Source organism: Fringilla coelebs (genome assembly GCF_963513975.1).
Source record: "Fringilla coelebs genome assembly, chromosome: 2".
Taxonomy (NCBI): Eukaryota; Metazoa; Chordata; class Aves; order Passeriformes; family Fringillidae; genus Fringilla; species Fringilla coelebs.
In genome coordinates, this window is record NC_140029.1 from 60001542 (window position 1) to 60025538 (window position 23997).

Sequence of the window (23997 nt, forward strand, 5' to 3'; positions counted from 1 at the left end):
GGGCAGGAGGTGGAGAAGGGCGGGGAGGAGAGCGCGGCTTGAGCCCTCCCGGCTCCCGTCGCCGCGCTCCCTCCCTCTGCCGGCACCGCCCCATCCCAGCCCAGCGGCGCGGCGAGCGGAGGGGAGCGCAGGGCAGCGGCGCGGCGAGCTGCCGGGGGAGCAGCGATGTGAGTGCCGGGGGCCGGGAGGGAGCGGGCGCAGCCCCCCGCCCTGCGAGCCGGGCTCGGGCAGGGCTGGCGGCGTGTGGTGCGGGGGCCGGGCCGGGCCCCCGCAGGCCGTGGGGAGGTCGGGGCCAGGGGGGCTGCGGCCGTGCCCCAGCTGTGGCCGGCCACCCCCGCCCCGCAGAATGAGGTGTTTCACTGTCGCTCCGGTCCCTCTGCTCCCGTCCGGCCTGCCGCTCTCTTCAGGTTGTTTGTTTTTGCTGCGCTGTCTTGCTCTTATCGCCCCAGCGCAGGCCGGGCAGCTTCGCCTCCCGCCGGTGGGGCACTCGGCGTCCCTCAGAGCGGGGCGGGAGGGCTGCGAGGGATGGGGGCCGTGGCTCCCCACCCTGCAACCCCTCTCTGTATCCTTTCTCACCCCGGCTCTCTCTCTCCCTCCCTCTCCCCTGCACTCCCTCCTGGCCCTCTCTCCGCCCCCCCCAGCCTCCCTCACTCCCTGTCCCAGGTCCCCCCACCTTGGGCCTCCTTTGCCACCTTTGGTTCTGGGCGAGACGTGAGGAAGAAAGTTGTCTGTGCCTTGGTTTTGCCTGGGCAACACTACCTGCTTGAAGCCTTTAATTAGGAAATTTGTGGTAATACCTGACCATGTTCTGGGGAGCGGGATGTGTAAAAATCCAAGCTTCTATGTTTATTAGGTGAGAATGGCATATAGAATGGTATGTCTGTCTGCTTGTTTCTGTTACTTTTCAAAATATCCTAACTTCCTTGCTGAAAAAAAGAATCTTGAGATGGTCAAAAATTTCTCTAGAGGTCTGTCTGTGGGGCTGTACTTGATGGTGAGCTGTGTGAGCCTGCCTTGCAGACTGGTGCTAGGTACAGCAGTGTTCTTAATTTTAGTTATTGCTAAAATTATACCTGAACAGATTCCTGACCCAATTTATGTTGCTGGTTTTTTCCTCTTCTAATTCTTATCATATTCTTCCTGACATAGCCCATATCCTTCTGCATCTACAGCAGCAGACCTCTGCTCTCAGGAGATATCCCTGACTTCAGATATTTAACTTTTGAAAGCTGACTCAGACAGTTCGCTTTAGGTTCCCTGTATAAGGATGAAACGCACACCTAAGGAGTTCAACATGCTTCTCAAGTGTCTCTTTCGGATGCAGTGAGTGCTGGTTTTGAGATGACAGTTTCCATCTATTGACAGGGAGAAGTGAGACAACTCTACCTCACTCTTTAGACAACTGAAGTTAGAGGAGATGACCTAGAGAACTGCAGCTCCATACATGCAGAAGGCTGCCTTCCCTGATATCTTTGTGCATTCTTGTATGTTTAAAGTGTTTGTGGCATTGGAAGTGGTTGAGTCACCATCCCTGGAGGTAGCTAAAAGACACATAGATGTGTCACTTAGGGACATGGTTTAGTGGCAGATTTTGCAGTGCTGGGCTAAGGGTTGGACTTACTGATCTTAAAGGTCTTTTCCAACCTAAATGATTCTGTGATTCTGTAATTTACAATTTTGAAAAGAGGTCTGGCAAAGCAGATTCATGCAAATACAGGTCAGGCTGAGCAGCCTCTGCAGACTCTATTTTCCACTGGATATTGTAATTTGTATGTAGTTCACAGGAGGCTAATATAATGATAAAAAGAAGCAGACATTTGGGTTGTGAATTAGAATTTACCGAGGGCTTGCAAAAAATATATTTGACTTGAGGGCCAGAAGAGCAAAGCCTTTCAGAGAACTGCCATGTTTCATCCGGCTCTACTCTGTAGGAGCCCATGTATAAACATATGTTGTGTGGTCTGTTAGAAAGCCAGCAAGCTGGGGTTAGGCAGGACAGTCCCGTGTACTCACAGTGTCAGGGATAGTCTTTTCCTTACCTTATTTTTAAATGCCTTAAAAAACCCCAAAAGTTTAAGGGTATTTAACTAAGAAGAGTTTTTAGGGTAGAATTAGTAAACTATGAATGAACAGAGTCGCTCTGAATTATTGGGGAGTGTGAGTCATTAGGGGCCATGGCACTGGGACCTACTTCGCAGTACAAGAAAGCATTTTTGATCTTCTTCTCTGGCAATCTTAGCATTGCAATTTTAGATCTCACCAGTACTGGGATATTTGAATTAGAATTAGCTGTTCTGGAACTGCTTCCCATGTGGAGGAGGGTCTGTTGTGAAATACATGGAATTCTTTTTTTTTCTTTTGTTTTTTTCTACTTCATTACGAAAGTGTTACTTTTGTTCAGAAGTACGCAGTATTTCAAATAGCGTTCAGAAATAATAACAGATTCTGTCCTTTTGACTGGTTGTTATAGAACAGCTGCAATATCTACCCTGAATTAATTTGCTTGTGTACTCAAGAACTTGAATCTTACTCACGCCCATGTATTCAAGGGGACAATGCACATAGCAGCTCTTTAGTGTTCAAACTTGCAGAAAGCTGTAAGATGTTACACTCTAGTAAAGTGTTTGGAAGTTGTAGATACTCAAACCAAAGAAGACTGCTGAGCCCATGTATTCTGTTTTTTACCCCTGAGGGCTTCTGATTTGGACAGATCAAATTTTTTACCCTCGATACAAACCCCCTACATCCCTGCCAGATTTCAAGTCAGTTATTTTAGAACAGAGCTATTCAAAGCAAATGCTTCCAGATTTTGTTTGTACAATAATTTTATTTTTAATTGTGTTCAGAACCACCTGAACCAGTTGTTTCTCTTTCCCTCGTGATTTTAGTACATGGTAGGAACAAATCCTCTGGCCCAATCTCCACATAAACTTTGGCAAAGCTGTCTCAGCTCAAGATAGCTACTTTATGAGGGTTTTTAATCTTCCCTGTGTAAAGAAAGCTGTTTGCACCACCTGTTGAAACGTTACTGGTACAGTAACTTGTGAGGAGAAGCGGCCTGCAGGTTGAGAGTTCAGAGCCCTGGACTCTAGGACTCGAGTTACTCTGCAGGTTACTTCTGAACCTGTCCTTTTTGCATACTCCCAAACACAGGATGTGTAACCTGGTCACTGTAGCATAGGCTGTGTGATTCTCCTGGCTCAAGAAATGCATTGTGCAGAGTATAAGTACCTGAGTTTCAGTGCTTTCTCTCTGAGTTGCATAATTTTCATATCTTTTTGGAATGGCAAATAACAGGCATTGTTAATGCAGAGTTGCTACTTGTTCTTTCTTGTCTTCTTGTTCACTCTGATGTTTTAAATTAGTTTCAGAAACTAAAAATATTTTAACATTGATCACTTTGCACTCTGCTGTTTGCAGCCAAGACTTTGTCATCTCATGAGTTCCAAACACCAGCCTCATTTCCTCCTTTTCCTTCCTTTTCCTTTAGCCCGCTAAAATGTTGTACATTCTTTTTCTGAGTGGTATGACCAGTAAAAGTTGCAAGAAGATCACTGTTCTTGGGGAGACACAAATTGGTTGCAAGTTAGTATGGGATTTCCAAGTCTGGATGGGTCTACAGCAGTTTGCCCAGAGGTTGCCCAGTACCCATCTGTATTGGTGCTGCCCTATTCCCTGGTAGCAGGCTATCAAATTGACTTGCTCAGTGAGCTCAGGAAAGTCAGGCTCTAAAGAGAACCCTTCTGCCGAGTTAGAGCTTCACAGTAAAACTGGCACGTCTGTGGGTCTGTGTCACCAAACTCCCTTTTGGGATACACACATGGCGAAATGTGTGCAGTGCTAAACCTGAACCCTGCAAACCTGGACAATGCAGACGTGATGTACTCTAGACTGTCTCCTTGTTTTACTAAAAGGAAGAAAGGAAGTTGTATTGGTGCTGGCCAGCTGGCCAGCTTTCTAGTCCTTAGGAGGCTGGCCCAGCTGTAGAGCTGAAAACAAGAATCAACCTTAAATTCTGGCAGAAGACAAGGAGTCTTAAAAGCTTTACTATTTTGACTGCAATGACTTTATAAAACAGCTATTTCCCATTATTTGTACACAATCATTCAAGAATAAAAAACCTTTGTACTACTTTACTCTCAAGCCTGTATTTGTCAGATTGATTAAACAACCACAGGCTTAAAAAATTTTCATGGATCTGAATTGTGACTGGAGCCCCTGAAGAACTTGTAGCATCTCAATAAAGTGGGGTTTCATTTCAGTTGCTGCTCCTTTCCAAATATTCCTCTTTGGTTTGCTCTCATTGGGGCGCCACTGGAACGTTGTAGGTTCTGCTGTTGTTACAGGGGCAGGTGTATTATTCGATGGACATTTCAGCTGAGCTTGCTCTTTTTTTTCCAGTGGTGTGAACTCAAGTAGAAAATCTTTAAGATAATTTTTTGGTATATAAGATTCATGCTCATAAGCCCCAGAACTGAGATCGTAAGTTACACAATTGATATCATTAATCATGAAGTGCAGGATTTAAGGTTCTTAGGATAGCTGTGCACACTATTTACATTTATTTTATATGTAATAGTAGAGAGAGTGTTTTTTTGAAAACCAGTAGGAGATAAAACTGAAAGACTTTTATCAAGATGTGGATTTGTACTGAAGCCACAGGTGTGCCCTCAGGTTCTCCAGAGTGAATACTCTGTGTATTGCTGCAGTGGTTTGTAACAGATGTGGTGGCCAGCAGCATTTAGGAAAGAAATCGGTGTAAAATAGAGCTGTGAAAATACGGCTTGTCAAATTCTCAGGTCTTGACTTGTGGTAGGTGCAGCTGTGCAGTCTTAATTTTAGCACTTATATTTGATTCTGTTGAAGAGAAAGAGCCTCCTGTCTTAGGTTAAACTTGGGAGAAGGCAGAGGTTCTTGCACATCCAAAACATGCAGTGAGGCTTTTTTTAGTTTATGTTTTCTGTCAAAATTGGTCCATTGCCATAGGAAGTTTAACCCTGCATTTAGCTGGAAATTTATTGTAGATGATGTCAAAGGGTTTAGAGACAATTTATAGCTCAAGCAGGAAAAGGGATCTTGAGGTATTTCTAAGCTTTGACTTTCTCCCTCCCACTCAGCTGGTTTTCCAGCCAGAGCATTAGATTTCTCGGGCTTTGCCCCAGTATGTTTGGGTATAAGTCTCAAAAAACCCCTTTTAATTAAATGTGTGACTAAGTAATCACACAGTTCCAAAGTACACCATTTGGGGATGAGCAGATTTCTGTTTAAATCGGGGAAAGCTCAGCTGCTTCTTTCTAATTTCCTGGAAATTACTTGAAAAGCTGTGCATTGCTAACCATGCTATTGCTTATAGGTTGATGTATTTTTGCAGAGTACATCCCTTGTACTTAGACTTTCAAATAATCATAGCCTCTTGGCAATTGTATTTTTGTGTAAAGCACTGCTGGGGAAAGTGTATTTTGATACCTGCTTCAATTGTAGGAGTTGAGTTGATCAGGTCTGTTTCTGTAATTAAAGATCTGCGCACACGTATCGTAAGGATCGAGGGTGCTATTGTTGTGCATGGAAAAAGTTTTGGTTTTATTGAATATCAGGAAGTATTGTCTTTGTACTTCGTACAGTGGTCTGCAGACAAAAGGCTAAGATTTGATTTTTCTGATGTTATCAGTGTAATTGTGAATATTTTTTTACTTTTGTCCCTCATTCATTGTAATTTTAACTTAAAAATATAGAAGTCTGTTGTTCAAATATGTTCTGGGGAACGAAAGCATTGTGTCTGTTGCTGCAAGCCGATGACAAATAGAATTGCTTCTACGTAAGTCTCATCTGGCATTAGAAAGCAGTTTTTGATGGAGAAACAGCCATTGGAGATTGTTTGTTTTATTGTTAAATACTTTGATATACTAACTTTTCAGCTCTGAAGAGTTTTCCCCAAGTTTCCTTGCTTATCTAATTGCATGGGTCAGAAATTCCTACTTTTTTACACTGAAACATCCAAACAATTTACTGCAGTGTCTGTGACCCCACAGGTCAGAATCTGGCCCTGGATTCACTCCCGACAGTAGCTCAGTGTTGTCCAGAAATGCACCTTTGTGTTGCTGAGTTCACTGTGTACAGTATCCAGCATTTTTATGAAAAACAGTGCAAGTTGCACTTTTCTGACCGTTCCATGTTTAAATGGGGTACCTAGAGCTGCTTGTTTATCTCTGGCTTGCTTTGTCTCCTATTTCTGGTTCTTACAGCACTGCCTTAGTTGGAAAAATTCTGCAGTTTTTGGAGGTCAGATGGTCAAAATCCCAATAGTGAACTGTTCTTTATGAGACACAGTTGTTAATACAGCTACTCTTGGTAGACTTGGTTTAAAAAAAAAAAGAAAACCAAACTCTTAGTATTTAATCACCCAGTGAAGACTAAATTTGGTTTCTGAAGATATATATAAATATATATGAAAACCTGTGGCTTTGGTTATTGTTTCAGATTATGCATCTTTTTTTTTCTTTCCCCAGGGCCGATTACTGGAAATCTCAGCCTAAAAAATTCTGCGATTACTGCAAGTGCTGGATAGCAGACAACAGACCTGTACGATGGTCTACCATACTATGTCCATTATTTGAAATATTAGGAATTTGAATTACATGCTTTAAACATCACTTTTTGATACTAGTCTATTGATGCATGAAATTTGTTCTATAAAATTGCCTTTGTAATAACTGTAGTGCTTAAAATATATTATGTCAGAACCAGATACCCACATACAAGATGGTGTCTGCTGCTCCCCTTGTCAGTACAGATAGGGACTAAATATCTGACCCTGCTTATTCTTCGAGTTCTGTAACTTAACATTTGGTCTGTCTTGAAACTGTCTGTGCCTGTCCTTCGCTTTCATGTGCGAGTAGAAAGCAAAGCCTGGCGTCTGTACTGTTTGTATGTGGTAGGCACAGTACAGCCAGTGCTCTGAGCTCTTAAAGCAGGTTTCTCTCATTTCACACAGCCCACAAAAGCATTACTGAGTTACATAAAGGTGTTTCAGATGCCTTGAAGATGCCTTTTGCAGACTACTAGACACATTGGTGTCTTCCATAGCAGTAAGGTTTGCATTCCTGACTGGATGTGAGGGGTACTCCTAGAGCTGAGCTTCTTCTGGCTTACAGTAAGATACCTAATTAGCTCATGTGAACTGCAGGTATCTTCTCAGAGTAAGTGAAGAGAAATACATGTCAAGGGAGGGATTTGAGCAATTTATAAAGTCTGTCTCTAAACTAGATGAGTCATCCTGGGATGTACATCCTCTGCACATCAGTTTGTGCAAAGGTCAAGCTTAGGCATCAGACATCTGAACCACCCAAATGAGCATGGATGTTTTTATGTGAGAACCACATGAAGACTACCACTGTTGCACCTGAGCTTCTGAACTCCTTCCAGCTCCTACTGGTGTCAGTCTTTCTGGCAGCTTTTTGGCTTGCAGACTGTTCTGTTATCCTTAGTTATCCAAGTCTCCCACTTTGCCTTTTCCTCCTTCTCTCTCTCTTTTTCAGATTTTTGAATCTGCAGATTAGTCTAAATTCATGAGATATTTCTGAAGTGCAGCATAATGTAATTAAGGGCAGTAGCTAATACTTGGAACTCTAAATAACCCATATGGTTTTTAAAAGTTTGCATGAGAACAGGGACAAAAAAATCCTGATGATACATGGAAGGATAGCATGAAAAAAAAAGGGAACTCAGATTCCTTGTTATTTGTCTCTTACATGTGTGCTGAACAGTATTATTTGAAAAAAAAATCTTATTCTAATACTATGAGATTACTCATAGTAATCTCATAGTATCGATGAGATTACTCATAGAATCTAATACTATGAGATTTTATGATTTCTCTGTTGAATGTTTCTCATTGTTCCTGTATTCCTATAGCCATTTTAGAGCTGTAGTGTTTGCTGTAAGTCTTATCAGAACAGGTTACATTTAGGCTTGTTCAACAAAAATTAGTCCAACTAAATTTTAAGTAACTAAAATTAACTGGTTTTAAATTGTATAATACATGTTACTTTTCTTGGTTTTTTTCTTACTTTGAAGAGCATTGAGTTTCATGAAAGAGGAAAGAATCATAAAGAAAATGTGGCAAAGAGAATTAGTGAGGTAACTCAAATATCTTAATTGCACAAATGCTTATTTTTACTCTTTTTCATTATGAGATTAGTTTTATTTATTCTCTTGGGGATTTTTTGTTTTGTTTTAGATTAAGAAGAAAAGCTTGGAAAAGGCAAAAGAAGAAGAAAACATGTCAAAAGAATTTGCAGCAATGGAGGAGGCTGCAATGAAAGCATATCAAGAGGATATGAAAAGGCTTGGAATTAAGCCAGGTAGTTCATATAGCTGCCAGAAGATTAAAGACAGAATTGAAAGATTATTGAATGGGAAAGTTTTGTCTTAAATCAGGTTTAGGACTGAGAGAGAAGGCTTCCAGGACTGTTGCTCATTTTAAAAAAAATTGAGTCTGCAAATTGCCAGTAGTAGAAGTTGCAGTGCAGAGTATTTATAGCTATGGTATCCCCTGATCCATGGAACAATCAAATTTGGAGTAGAAAAATTAAACAATGTGTTAACAGAAAGTTAGGCTGTAGTTGGTGCTTTGAATCAGCAGTGCAGCTTCCTTTGATTAATTTTATCTTTCACTTTTGCCAGTTGGAGGCAAAAGTTCCCATGAGTAGGAGAGGCTGGGTTCCCACTGGTGTGAAACAGTGGAGATGAGAATCTCCTAGTCGGCTTGCAGCTCAGCAAGTGCCTTTGTTCTGCACATTGAAGACATATTATCCTTTAAAAAACAAGTTTGTAGTTTCAGGCCCTTGTAGCAGCTGTCTTTTTCATAACTCTTTTAGTTTCTCTTTTGTTGTTCAGTTAGAGCTCATTGGTCCTTATGATTTTTGTCTTTGTAACTCATCATTTTAAATGTGGACGTTGTTATGGTGCTATAGTAGTGGTATGAAGCAAGATTCTTTTAATGTAGTCATTTAAGTGCACCTGCTAGGAGTATAATACTAATGGTTTTCACTCATAAGTGAAAATACTCATAAGAACAAAGTTTCCTATTCTCTGTTCGGCAAGAGTGACTAATATTTAGGTTCAGAATAGTACTCTTTTTTCAAGGATATTTTTTTCTCCAAGATGACGTAGGTTCCAGTTCAACACAGAGTAAAACACAGAGTAACACAGTGGAAACTAAAGCAAAGAAGGAGAAGAAGGAAAAGAAAGAAAAGAAAAAAAAGACACCTCAGGATGCCTCAATGCCATCAAAAATTGAAACAAAGGAGTGGGTGCAAGGATTATCTCCCGAAGGCTATACATACTACTACAACACAAAAACTGGAGGTAAAAGCTACTGAGGAGCAAGTGCAGATATAATTACCAAATATAAGTGAGAAAGATTATCTGCATTTTTTTTACTTCTCTGCTCTTTTAATAGTATGCTGTCAATTAAAATGTGAACACTTAGATGGAGTTTTGGTATATAGCATTTGAGACTTGGGTATCCAGAATTTCAGACTGGTTTTACTGTTGATGAATAATGGAAGAATACAGTAATTGCACAGTTTTTGGAAATGTTTAGCCTGCCAGGGGTTAAGTACACAAAGATAGCAGTGTTCTTCCTGAAGAAGCTTTGTGATCAGGGATGTGAAATAAACTCATTGTGTCTTTCCACATTTACAGGATTTATCTAACTGACTTCTCTCAGGAGCTTCATGTTGTGATTTACTTTAGAATATAAAAGCAACCCTCTTTTATGATTAATGAGAATATTACAAAATGTTTCTTATAAATTTAAGGATTAATATTAGTATTTACTGTAGTCTTTCATAATTTCATAATTTTTTTTTTAAAGCTAAAAATCCTGTATCTGTGTATCAGGCATTGTAATAGAGTCTGGAGGGTTGTTAGCTCTGGTAAAGCCAGCTGTAATTATGATACTTTGGTTTATTGTTCCTACCATAGTTAGGGCAAGGATTATTCATATTCCAGTGTGATGTGTATATATTTATATAATTTGTTTTTATGTGTGCACGCAGCATTGTCATATCCTTTAGATCTGTTTTTAGTAAAGGTGATTAAATATAAATGAAATTGAATGATGTGAAATGGGTGAAATATGCTTTTGTTTTTTAAGAATCACAGTGGGAGAAACCTAAAGGATTCCAAGGCAACTCTCAAAACTCACAAACGGTAATCAAATTATTAATAGTTTTTTGTCCTTGTAAACACTTAAATAATCTAAGCAATTTGCAAGTCATCTGATTGAGAAAGATGAATTTTTTGCCCTTTAAGGATAGGAAAATATAATTTGAATATGTAAAATCTTTTATGATAAACTGCAGTTTTTCTATAGAAATTCTGTTTGGCTAATTTCTCTGTCAAGGGAAGAGTAGTAATTAGTGATGGTTGGGTTCCTGCAGAATATACTTATTTTATGCTTCAGTCCATGAAATGGAAAGCTTTTGGGAAATTCTGAATAAATTCTGTTAAACCTTTTTTGAATGAAATGTAATTATAAAACCAAACATTACACAGTTGAAGTAGTTAAGCTTCCTTTATCTAAGGCAACATTGAGACTGCATTGTAGTAGCTGAAAAAAAAGAATGCCAATTTTTTTGTGTTTGTTTTATAGTACAGTTACATAATAAATTGTGTTTTTACTGGGTTTCTTATGATCATGGAACCTATATGCAAGCAATTATTCATCAAAATTAGTAATTTAGTACATTACTTAATTTTCCTTATTTGAGGCACAGAAAAACTTGCAGAATAGTCCAAAGGCAGAAAAAATTCTTATTATGATTAATGGATTTTCCTGTGATACTTATCATTCCAGGATTTTTGTGCTTTGCAGCATTAAAAACAGGATTTTTCCCACACTCCTGTGATGTTACATTTCCCAGTTTTCAAGATTGGTGTCATATATACATTTTAATTTGATGTCAGTTTTGTTGGGTTTGCCAGTGTTGGATTTTACACTAGAGGTCAAAAGAACCTGGTGTTTTCAGAGTGCTTGACATTCTGTAGCTCTGTATCATTACATTGTGTGCTACTCTGGCTTTCTGATTCCCTTGTCCTGTGGTTTTGCACAACTTGTTAATCAGCACTTCAACTTTATCTTTCCAGTCAATGCATAGCATTGCAATATGTAGAGTCAGTCTTGCTGTAGCCTTTCACTGAAAGATGTGGTCCTGAAACTAATCTTGTATGGTCCTTGGTACATATTTACCCCGACAGTGACCTAGTTCAGGCAGGGAAGGCATCAGAGTTTAGGTTAGTGCTTTGGAGACTTATTTCCTTGCTATCAGCATTCTGAATAATCAGAAAAAATGCCAATGTGGGCAGAGCAGATTGGGGGCGAGAAGGCACTCCCTTCTTGGCATCAGTTTGAAGTTAGCTCATCCTAGCCGTATCAGAAGCACACACCTTCAGCCCCCAGTATCTCTAACACCACACAGCTGTATTTTGCCATTCCTCCCTCACCCTGCTCAGTGACTTTGTCCTGTCTTGAGTTATTTTCGCTATCGCTAAAAACAAGCATTTGATTGCTCCCTTATTTAGTCTGAGCTAAGGATATTGGGAACATTCCACATCTCTAGCAAGGACTAGGACTCACTGCCCAGAAATTAAAGGGCATACTTGCAGTTCATCGTGCCAGGAGCCCTCCTGGTTTTACAGCATAGTTAGGTTTGGCTCAGACTTGGTAAGAGGTGGGGAGGACATGAAGGGGCACGTTGAAGTTAGACTGACAGTGCGTTTCTCAGCATTTATGTCACATCCAGTGTGCCTAGTGTCAGATATTGGCTGAAAACCCTAACCAACAGGTCTACAAATGCTCAGGATCTAATTCTAAAAAAAAAGAAAAGGGTTATATGTTTTTAGTCTCTTTATCTTTAAAATAAACTTTCCTTTTACTTCTTTTGTCAAAACCAGCACACTGAAACTTCTGAGGGCAAAACCTTGAGAAAGCATGATTCTGAAGGTTTTCGTGCCTTTTGCCTGCTCTGAAACTATCAGTACAATATTTTGCATTTACAGAGTGGGTGCAAGAACTTTACCTTCTGACTGTATTGTGCTTTTATTAAAAAAACCCCAAAGTTTTAACAAGAGTATTAAGCAAATGTATAGGTATGCAAAAGCCTGTCTGTATATCTCTGTATGCACATACACATTTATTAATACCAAAATAGTATATGGTGAAGTTGCCCAACACAGAGCTGGCAGTATTGGTACTTAAGGAGCAGGGAGGTAGTTGTATGTGTAAGAGGGGATGAAAACTGGTTTCTTAAGGAAGATGTTAGGGCATGTGTAATGACTGATTATATAGCTGTAGCTGATTCTGAAAAAAAAAAAATTACATATCCACAAAGATGTACCAGCAAGTTTGTCCACATTTCATGTTTATTTATTAACCAGTAGGGAAAAAGAGTGCATTGTTGAAATTGGTGCTTTAATAAAGAAGTAAAATTGTTTGCATGCAAAGTTTGATTCTATAATTATTTATTGTAATGTTCTGTTTTGGGATATTTTTTTATTTGTTTGTGTATATTTAATTTGTGATAAAATTTATTGGTACTAGTTTTCTGTAGTCCTCACAAACACCTAAATCTCCCAGAGAATTTTTTCAGCAGTCTCTACTAAATACAATGACACAAATAGGAAATTACAGCCTATGGGGTGAATCCTTTGAGAAAACCCAAACATGTAAAATTATGGCTTATATAAAAATTTAAACAGTATGGCAACAGTTATTATGCAGTCTCATACTAATTAGCCACTGTTTGAGAAATAATTGTATATGTATAATGTATATGTATAATTTGCAGTATTTTAAGTTATGGAATTCCATCTCGTTGGAGTCAGAGGGAATACTTTCTAACATCATTGGGGATTCAAGCTTTAAACCAGTAAGGTGGTCACAGACAAAAAGTACTCAAGGGTTGAATAGACTCATAATTGATGCATTGGCTGACCCTGAAAACTTTTTTACATGAGCTACTCTATCTTTTTCCTAGGGAGCAGAGTGGGTGGAAGGTGTCACTGAAGATGGTCATACCTATTACTATAACACACAAACTGGAGGTAAGTACTTTTTTCTAAACACTATGTTAGGAGAGAGGGTTATCAGAAAAACCTCTTTTTTTTGATTTGCAAATAGCTGAATTTTTTTACTAAGTTCTGTATTTTTTAAGCTGCTGTCTTAGTTGGAATAAAGTTGCTTAAGTCAGCACTGGCTTTCTGGCTGCATTGTCAGTGTGCATACGTTTTTGCTTCAGAGATTTTTTTGGACATTCAACTTGTAATTCTAAATTAGGCATTTCTCTTTACAACATATATATATTGAAATTACAATTTGGAAACTAGAAGAAGGCAATATTTTGTGTTGATGGGCATGTAGAACTGACTAAGAATCCCCTTGAAACTTTTTGTCTTGCTGACATGGCATTGATAAGAAAGTCCAGAATCTTACCTCCTACTTCTTTTCCACTTTTTTCTCCCTACATGGGGAACTTTATGGTAACTCCCTCAGAATAGCATCTGTTTTCTAAATCTATTTAAATCATTTTAAGGTCAATGATGCCTCTCTGGAGAGCAAGTGGCTTTTTTGCTGGCTATGAGTTTTCGTTCTGCAGTTGGGTATGAAGTAGCATTGATAATGATGCCAAGAATGGGGGAGGGGGGGAAACCCAACCAAAAAAATCAACCAGCAAAACCAATCCAAAACTTTTCAGTTTTTCACTGGGCCACAGAATTTGCAATTTCTTTTGAAAGGAAAAAGACATGTTGGCTATTTTTAAACATTGCCTTTCAAGTTCAGATACATTTTTGCCTATGTTTGCTGTTTTTTTAAGTACTTCATAGACATGAAACACTTGTGAAGAATATGTTTCTAATCATCACATTTGGCAGAATTTTGGCTTTTGAAATTTCAAATTGATCTCTCAGTTTTATATAGCTGTAAGTGTGTGTCTTGGGAGTGCTTGAAAATTACTGTTCTGTTAACAGTAATCCCATCCTCTAATGACAAGACAAATTTTTAACTGATATAAATAGTTATAAGTGTCTCGTGTCAGTCACATAACTTAGGGGACTGATGGCTCCAGGCTTGGTGCTATGAGTCTGGGAGGCTGCACCTACTGCAGCACCTGGGAAAGTGGACTTTTATGTAGCACCTGGGAAAGTGGACTTGCTCAGTTACTAATCTGAAGCCAGGTGACAGCAGTACTCTTAAGAGACTGCACTGTGCATGCAAATTCATTCATTGCCAGTTTCTTACATCTTTACTTTTTCAAGATACATCTAGGTACTTACACGTTGTGTTGTTTCCAGTTAGGAAAAAAGCTTATATAAAACTATAGACAGAAAGTTGGTGTACTTTTGCCGTATTCTTACTAAAACCAGTTTTAAGACCATTGAGTCAACTTTTATTTGAGTATTTCTTTTCAGCGTATATACTGGAATACTACTTTTAAATTGAAAATGTGGATATATGTGTATGTACATGTTGTATATGTACTTCCATGTCTTTTCAGATTGATGTTTGTATTTCCTTGTTTGCTTGAGAGTTCTTTTAATTAGAGATCTAACATTACTAAGACAAGTAGCACTAGAAAAGGGTTTAGCTGCCCGGAGACCTGAAGCTTGCAGTTATCATTCTTTACTTTATCCTGTCCTTGTGATCAATGAACAGCCCAAATCAAATAGGCACATCTACAGGGCAATTAATTTATTTGTCTGTCCTGTGTAAGGATGAGAGGACCACAGTCTTGTGGGTCACAGTTTGCCGTGTGTGATGTTTTTTGTAAGAGCTAATTAAAACAAGCTTTATCAACAGTGAACTCAGCTGTCCTGACTGACTGTGTGTCTGCTGGGAAGAAATGTTATCTTTCTGATTATGGTTATTAAAACAAATGTACCAAACAAAGGCAAAAGCTTTTTGCTAAATTATTTTCTGTATTTCTGCATAAGGCAGCACTGCTTCTGAAAGGTTATGTTGTCGAAGCAATAACAGATCAAAACAGAAAGCATGAATAATGTGGTTGTTCAAATGTCTTGGGCAGTATCCACATGGGAGAAACCAGATGGTTTTGTTTCATCTTCAAATGAGAAGGGTCAGCGTGACAAGCCTGCAGAAACAGCATCTGAATCAGACTCAGAAGATAGTGAGAATGAAGCAGAGAGTTCAGAAACAAACTTCAAGGTAAGTTTTCTTCAGATTTATTTTGCATACATGATCTTATACTAGAAAATTATAACTGAATCTTTTATGATTTGTGGTAGGCTGTACTTACTGAAATGAGATTAAAACATGTGACTGAAAGTAAAATTTTGCACTTCTTAATAAAATGAGTCTTTATTCTATTATTTGGCTCATTAGTGGCACTGTTCCAGAATAGAAAGCATGATCTTTCCTTCAACACACCAGAAGTACCTTGAATTCTACAAGACATGTGATGTTCTCTGAGAAACGTCACAGTCATCCCTCTGAAATAATCCACAAAATGGTTTGGATTTCAGTGTGAGGATGACTTCAGCCTTTCATTGGTAAATGTGACTGCCAATGGACCTTCAGGGCATACTTTGGACTGAAAATGACGTGGTTGTATTTTCCTTATTAAATTGAGAAAAAACATAGCACATAGTACAAAATCTGTATCAATTACATATTTAAAGCATAAATTAAAAACTTGAGATAAAACATGTGATAATGTTTCTGCTTGGGTTAGATGGTTTCCCTGAAGCTGGTAATTCAGAACAGACACAGGCAATTTAAATACAAAATGTATTCGTAGATAGGTGTTAATTGTAAAACACATACTTTTGTATCACTATGCATCATTACAAACTGCTACCAGGTATTAGCAGTAAGTGTGTGCATCTGCATGTAGAGGGAGTCATAGTTGAAATTTTTCCTCTTTATTTTAAGATATGCTAAGCTTTGTTTTCAAGTGAGTTTGTAAGTTTACTAATTTCAGCCTTGGTAGATGGGATTTTCCTGCTTTAATTTCTTGTAGCATTTAAAATTTATTTTTAATCTATAAAGCTCAAGAAGAAAAGTTTGTAAATCTACAAACTACATATTGCAATATAAATTTATTGCTTCAAGTTACTCTTGGTTGAAAAGCATGAATAGTAGATAATAAGTAGATAAAAATAGTAGCAAATAAAAGATGTAAAATAAAGCTACATTATGTTTTTATTTAGGCTTTTTTGCTTAAGATGGGTTTTTTCCTCTTTAGAGGAAAGGAGATAATGGTGAGGAATCAGAGGAAGGGAAAAAATCTCCCAAAGCTAAAAAGTTAAGCCCTTATGGGAAATGGCGAGAAGTTAAGTCAGAAGAAACCACGGATAAAGAGGAGAGTACATCAACTTCCCAAGAAAACTATAGTGATGGATCTAACATGACCAACCCTTATGGAAAATGGAAAGCACTTAAGGAAGTAGGGGAAGAACAAGAAGAAGAAGAAGCAGGGTGAGTATCTTTTTACCATCCTTACTTTCATAATGTTTGTGAGAACTGAAGCTTTTCCCTCTCAATTCTGGCAGAATTAGCACAACTGTGATTGGAAATGTTGCCCAAATACAATTCTTTTCACAATGATTATTTTAAGTAATAGTTCTCCATTGCAGACAGAGGTGGTGTTTTGGTTTTGTGTACAAGTTCACCATGAGTACAAAGTAAATTGAAGTGATTTAAGAATCATAGTCATGCACTATTTTTTCAGAGGCTGAGTATCAAATATTTAAATGTACTTACTCTAAGCTTATGTTCCTTACATCATCTCCTTCAACAAACTGATTCAGTTGCCCCAGGAGTTCCTATGATCTGTTTCTCTCTCTCTCTCTCCTCCATGTCAGACCAATGAACTGCAGATGTTTTCGTGAAGTGCATCTGATCAGAAGGGTTGTTTTGTTTTTCTGCATAATGCCTGTGGTGGATCTTTTGTTTCTTCCTTGTGAAGTATGCTCTTTTATTGTCAGCTTCTTCTTGTGGATCCTTCAAGGAGTCTGGCAAAAATAGGTTTTGGGGAATGAAAAGAGTCTTTCTGCTTATGCTTTCTCCATTCTCCAACATTATTGAGCAGGTAGACCTCCTACAGTGCTAAATTAAGCACTGATGCACTTCTTTGAGATGATAGTGTTCACATAACACCTCCTGAATTGCACCAGCTAAACTGCTTCATGACTCCTGAGCTGAAAAATTCTTTTGGGTTTTTGGAAAGCACTGTAGTAAAAAGTGCTTTCAGCTACTGAACCTGATAGGTCAATCTATACTTCAACAGACAGGCTTGAAATGAACACTCGTGTCAATGAGACAAATGCAGTTTTTCATTATTTACTTTAAATTCAGTCTAGGCACAGTGCCGACAACTTCCAGAAAGTTTACACTTTTGGGATACTACAACAATCGCATTTTCCTGACATGCCATCATTCTTGTGGCTCCTACTTGGGTGCTTGAGCCAGACCTGTGTCTTCCTAGAAGCACGGAACCTCAGACTGGGTATAGTATGTGAGCTGACATCAGACTAACACTCAATAATAGTAGCAAAAGTATTCTTGTGTGGATTGGCCAATATCTCTGCAGCAGTGTTGTGCTGGTGCAATACCTGTGATTTAGGTAACTTTCTGCCAGCTCTTTGGTTCTTCTTCGTCATATATTTGTGCCATGGGTTATCCTTGTGGAACACAGTGTTTTGCTGCTGACCCCTTAAAACTGATAGGTCATTTTTAGTTGTTGTCTTTGATTTGTTTGGATCATTATTGGCTGTGATCCTACCCTTCGAAGCCGCCTCTCCCAGCTTAGGATCACCGTCTGATTTGGTAAGCTAGGTCTCTCTTCTGCCATGCAGTCCCTTCAGAATGGACACTTGAGGCAAACAACTCAATGGTGTTCTGGCAGTGAACCACTGCTACTACTCACTATCTCCTGTCTTTCAGTAGTCTTAAATTTACAGACATACAGCCCTGTTATCTCTTGCAGGACTGTCGACACAATGAGTGCTTGGGCCATGCTATAAGTTCTGTACGAAATGAGGTATTTGTTTGTTACTTTTATGGCAGCCCACGCAGAAGAAACGAAGAACATGGGTGTTTTTTCTTGATGCCTGTCATGATGATAACGACAAGACTGCATCAAGCTGAAAGCTGTTTTGTCAAATAAAAATAGCTGTTGCTGACTGCAGTACACCATGTTACTTTCTCCATGTAGATTAACCCTTTTACATTTTCCTCTCTTCTCCCAGTGAAAAAGTGGACCTGGAGCTTCCAAGTACAGAGAGTGACAATGTAGCACCCCCAGTGCTAGAGGATCCAGAAGAGGAAACAGTCATATTTAAAGAGAAGACAGTCACCTCCCTTGGAGACCTGACAGAAGGGGTGCCAATGTTTAAGAAGAGGAAATTTGAAAATGGAAAATCTAGAAACTTAAGACAAAGACTAAGTGATCAGTAATACTTGACAAATCATTTTAGATTCTGTTTAAGCTAGAGTGAATCAAAAGTATAATATTTTCAACAGGCTTTTATAAAGAAAGTGTTGGATAGAAGTTAAGGATTTATAGGTAATAAAATATATGTGAGTTTAATATTTTTTTATTTTGATGTGATTGGTTTTGGAATGGAAGTTTGTGTTAAATTACTTATGCAATATTGTAAATACGTGTATTCTTTATTGTAACCATGCCATCCAAGTTCTATTTGCTCTGTGTATGCTGTTTTAAATACATTTCATAAGGTTTTTTACTCCTTTTCTAACTATGTAAGAATGCAGTAATCCTTAATCTCACAAAAATGAAGCAGACCTTTTATTTTCATAGAGGAACTGGATCAATAGAATATACTAGAGAGTAAAATCATCCCCCAAGATTGTTTATGTGGCATAGTTTCTCCACTAAAGAGTAAAATATTGTGCTTACTAACCTTCATCTGATCACTTGCAAAAGAGTGGGTGGTGAGACTGCCATCATTTCAAACTGATCATTTAGAAACTGTATTTAGAAGAGTTAGTCACATCAGCGCCACCCATTCCAAATGATGTTCTGAAAAATTATTTGTGTATGTGCATGGTAAATGTATTAAACCACTGCAGAAGATCTAACCCTGATGAATCCTAACTTGTAGTCACAGCACCAGAGCCACCCCTGTTGGAGTAGACGTTTCTGTGATATCTTCCTGTCTCCTGCTTTATTGTTGTCTACTTGAATTTTTCCTTCCTTTTACTTATCAAGTTTCTTTTTCAGTCTTGCTTTCTTTTTGTCTATTTCCTAGCAAAAAACCACTTGCCTGATATTTTAATGAAAAAATACTTTAGAGACTTGGCCCTGCTACGGCATACAGGACCATTTTTGAGGTGGTTGTTTTTTTTCTGTTGATAAGAAGTGTGTGTTTTATGGTTGCAGTGTTTGATAAGCTGAGAGGGCCCTAAGTGTGTTGAAACTTCATCATTCTCAGTACCATAGGGGAGGAAACAAAAAGATCAGCAGAGCTGATGGCTCTAGAGTCCAAGATGCATTGGATGTTTTCTAAAGGATTGTCCCACTTGGTGGGGTTGGTCTGCATTTAGCATCACCAGGATTCGTTGTCTGTGTCAGAATATAGCTGCACTCATTGCTTCTCAAGCCATCAAACAGTGTACCAGAAAGGTCCAAATAATGAATCTGTTAAAAACTATATCTCTATTCTTAAAGCTCACAGTGTTTTGTTCAGGAGAGTCTCAGTCAAAAAAAAAAAGGAATGCAGCTGAGGCAGTTGACAAGAGTCCAGCAAAATAGAGTTGGTAACTGCTGAGCTTGAATTTCTTTGAGAAAACAACTATTAATCTGTTGAATCAATTGAGAAAGGAGTGCATAGGGAATCTGGTCTGTTCTGTATTACAGTGGAAGTTGAAGTTTTTTTCTATTCTATGGCTTTTACTGTATTTAGAAGAGAATTAATTATTGTATTTAATCCCATGTGTTTTCTTGGCTTCCTCAGGGTTGGTGTACTTTGGCTGATGTTTGTTCTGATAAATATGAAAGTTTACTGCAATATCTGACCCTAGATTATTATTTAGAAATGCAGGACACATGCAGGATGCTTCAAAGTCTGAGATGCAGGAATGTACAACACGTGCTCCCAGGAGAGGGTTTCTTAATCAGATTTTTTAGGGTTTGTTCTTACTTGTGCATTACTCTAGGAGCCTGCTCTAAGTTGAAGTTTTCTTGTGTTTGTGGCCAGTTTACTCTTCCAGTTTACACAAATCCTGCCCTTGAGCTAAGTAGCTTTTCTTCACCTTGAATCCATCACATCATCTGTCTTTGAAATCACAAACAGCATCCTTGTGTGACAGGATCTTCAGTGTCCCATCAGTGCTTCTCTTCACCCATTCCAGCCTGCATCTGCCTGGACTACACTTGCCTAGATGGATTTCCCTGGGCTAGTTCACCTTGATTAAGGCCATGCATGATATCACCAGTACTTCTTAGCATATTGAAAGTAACTCTTGATACTTCCCTAAACCTCATTTGCTTTTCACATGACCTCACACACTGTCTGCCATCGGCACCCTTACCAGTGACTTAGCACTACATCTGATTGTTTCTGCTCCTTTGCTTTTGCCAGCTGCTGAGTTACCAGCTGGTCATGCTTTCCTTTCAAGCACAATTCTTTATTTTCTTAGACATTTTTTTTGTACTGCTGTACTCATCCTCCTTCTGTTACTCCAAGCCTAAAGTATAAGCATTTCATTATGATTTCCAAAAAGTTGTTTTTCTTTATTAGTACAGTTTCATCAAATAGTATTGGGCTTTCTTGCAGGCTCCTCTTTTAATATCCTCTGAGGAGGATAGCTTTCCTCTTTTAGTGAGGTTCCCCAAATATTAGCATCTTTCCTTTAAAATGCTTTGTCACTTTGAAGTGGTCACAGGCAGCAATTTAAGATACCTGTAACTAAATCTCTTGAGCAGATGTTTAAAGACATCTGAAAATGAGTGTTCAAAACTTGTTTCCTTGTGGACCTGCTGTTAGTTGTAATATGAGCCAAAAGTCTTTGTATTGTTTTAAATAGACAAACCAGAGCATTAGGAAAAAAGATTAGAAGTTTTCTTTGCTTACAGCCAGTAAAGTTAGTTTAAATACCATATGTGTGGTTTTAGCTGATGTGACTTTTAAAGCCTGCATTTCATGAAGAAATACAGCACTTTGCTCTCCACTACCTCTGAAAGTCATAGACCAGTTCTTAAGTGTAAATTATAAAAAGGGCCAGTTGAGTTTTGATATATCCTAAACCATTGTTTAATTTAGCACCATGCTGTCATTCAATTTCCTTACTGTGTATCTAAACCAAATATTTTCTGCTCTACACAAAAACACTGTCTTGTGTGAGATTTAAGGCAGACATTGCTTTTCCAGGACATCTGTTTTGCACAGATCTCCCTTCCTTCTGTCCTATCTCCCTGCAAACTCTTCTGCTTTTGGAATTTGCTGTAGGAGCCCTCTATGGGTATTGCCACCATTACACTTCTCATCTGCTAACCCTTCTTTGAGCTGCAATGGCTTTTGACAAAGGAATGTTCCTTTTAACGTTTTTCAACCGAGCGTTGTCTTTTCTGGCTGATCTATTTTCTATCAGACAGTGTTTTTATCTTCTTGCCTGTTTTTATTGCCAGCTCCTTGACTACACCATTGGTTTTATATGATGTCATAGACATTGTGAGCAATAGGAGAGCCAGAGAGCAGGGGGCAGTCATTGCCATTTCTGATGATGATGATTTCTTCTGTGTGGTTTTGAGCCAGTCAATTTACTGCTCTGTATTTTTGTTTCCTTGCCTCATGTTTTCATCCACCTTGTCTGCTTAGCAAGGCAGCTTCACAGCATAAGACTCGTGTGTGTTTTTCCAGCAGGGCCTGCCTGAAGTTGGTGATGCTTTTAGAAGCAAATATATTGCATATACAGAAAAAAAAAGGAAAAATTATTTTGTTGAGCATTTGCTATGCCAGGAGCTGTGCAGAGACTGCTCAATTTTACCCCTGTTATAGAATAATCCTTGTTCCTATTTAGGCTAAAATATATTTTAATCCTTCACCTTGGGATTTGTAGATTGAAATCCACACTTTCCTAATAGGAAAGTGACCCTCATAGATAAAATTTGACCCTTATAGATAAAATTTGTGCCTGCAGCATCATCCAGTTCCAATATTCAGTTTTAGAAGTGGGAGGGCTGGGGAGATCATGACATGGATCTGAGTTAAATTCACTAACTTGTGCATTTATAAATATTTCTCCTTTTTCTTTTTTCTTCCTTGAAAGAAATTTTATTTCAGTGCAAATTTTGGCATCTTGGAAAGGGAGTAAAAAACAATTTCACACTGCTTGGTTTCTTTGATTTGTTTTTTGAGTTGTGTCTCCCCTTTTTTAGTACTTTCCTTATTATTGCTGTCTTCCTTGAATTGTCTTCCTCCAGTATTCCCAGATATGCAAATCTCTATCACCACTGTGCCGTGTTTCTGTTGTCCTCCTTCACTTCTCCCCTGCTCTGCTGAGATTTCCAGAAAGCTTCCTGTTCTTCTGTAGCCACCTTGTGTCCAGGTCCCGGCTCCCAGGAGCGATTCTGCTGCCTGTTTGCACTGTGCCCTGAAGAACCCTGTCTGTTTTCCAACAACACACAAGCTATTTCAAGACTTTACATGTGATCTTTTGATTTCCTTGATAATTCCTTTTCCCGAGACAAGATTCCATTCCTTGCACGGGTTTGCAGCCCTTAGATCCTTTTGCTTGTTGGTACAAAAGCTGTCTTTATACCTCCTTCTATCAGCTGTGGCAACCCTTGGGTTCTGTCAGCCAGACCTCTTCAGTCTCTCTTCTATCTACCTCTTAAGTGCTCCTACTTTCTACCTGCTAAATTATTTAACTTACAATTTGTGTTAACCATTTGTGTGATTAACAGGTTTAGCTTTGTGAAATGTGTCAGGATAGAACTTGAATTAAAGTTTCCGTACAAAGCAAAAAATGTTGCAGATTATCATCTCAAAAAGGCTAAATTTGCCCAAGAGGATTCCCAGAGAGCCAGATTTCAGAGATTCCTGGAGAATTTGGGGAATTCCCAGAACTCAAAAGCAGATTTGCTTTTACCTGTAAAACCATAAATAGCCAGTTAAAAACCAGCAGACAATGTTTTACAGACCATGGACTGGAGACAGTGGATTTTAATGGCTTGCTTGGGGTGATTGAAAAGCGTTTGTTTTAGTTTATAAGTAAGTCTGCAAAGTTAAACAGCTGGTTTCTCTTCTCAGTTGCAATTACAAAATATTGCAAGCTCCTGAAGTGGAATTTATATGAAAATACTGAATAAAGCTTTCATTTGAACAATCTGTGTTTGTACCATCGTGCATCTGTTCAGGGGGGTTAGGGCAACCTGGGAGATTATGGGGTGCAGATTCTGTTCAAAATGGAGTCTGGGGTAAATATAAACTAAAAGAGGTCTGTAAATATGGAAATGCTTCTTAAAAATAAATACTTTTTATTTTGTGACCACCAACAGAATATCTGAGTGCCTTCCTGTAGCACCTTAAGCAGTAACTGGAAGTTGGCTTATTCTGTGCATCAATTATGAGTAACAAAAACCCCGGGTTTAAAATTTTTACTTAAAAGTTTTAAACTGAGTTCAGGTTAAGATTTGCTGCAGTTACTGTTAGTAACATTCAAAATAAAGCTGAATATATGAGCTTTTTGATTATAACCGACTATGATTCAGTATTTCATATATTTCCTGGCCTTAGGAACAATGAGCAGTGCTCTGAGGGTCAGATACACACTCGATGACTCAATGAAAGCAATTGGGGCGAGGTACCCAGGCTGCCCTCCTTTTGCAGAGGGGGAACATCCATCTCTGCACTGCCATGGAAGGGCTGCTGCTTCCAGGCACACACAGCTTTTATCTGGCCTCCCTACTGGCTGGGTGAGACACTGCTGTGTGAGACCTCAGCAGAGAAATG

General features: G+C 38.8%; 1 protein-coding gene across 1 annotated transcript; it reads left to right on the forward strand.

Annotated features, from left to right (window-relative positions):
- The first annotated feature begins 89 nt into the window (after positions 1-89).
- On the forward strand, positions 90-23373 carry WBP4 (WW domain binding protein 4). The gene is made up of 10 exons (XM_084223915.1): positions 90-167; positions 6507-6579; positions 8074-8136; positions 8237-8360; positions 9163-9366; positions 10160-10215; positions 13041-13107; positions 15087-15226; positions 16266-16498; positions 18271-23373. Coding segments are annotated over exons 1-10 (1170 nt in total). The 5' UTR covers positions 90-165; the 3' UTR covers positions 18479-23373.
- The last annotated feature ends 624 nt before the right edge of the window (positions 23374-23997 follow it).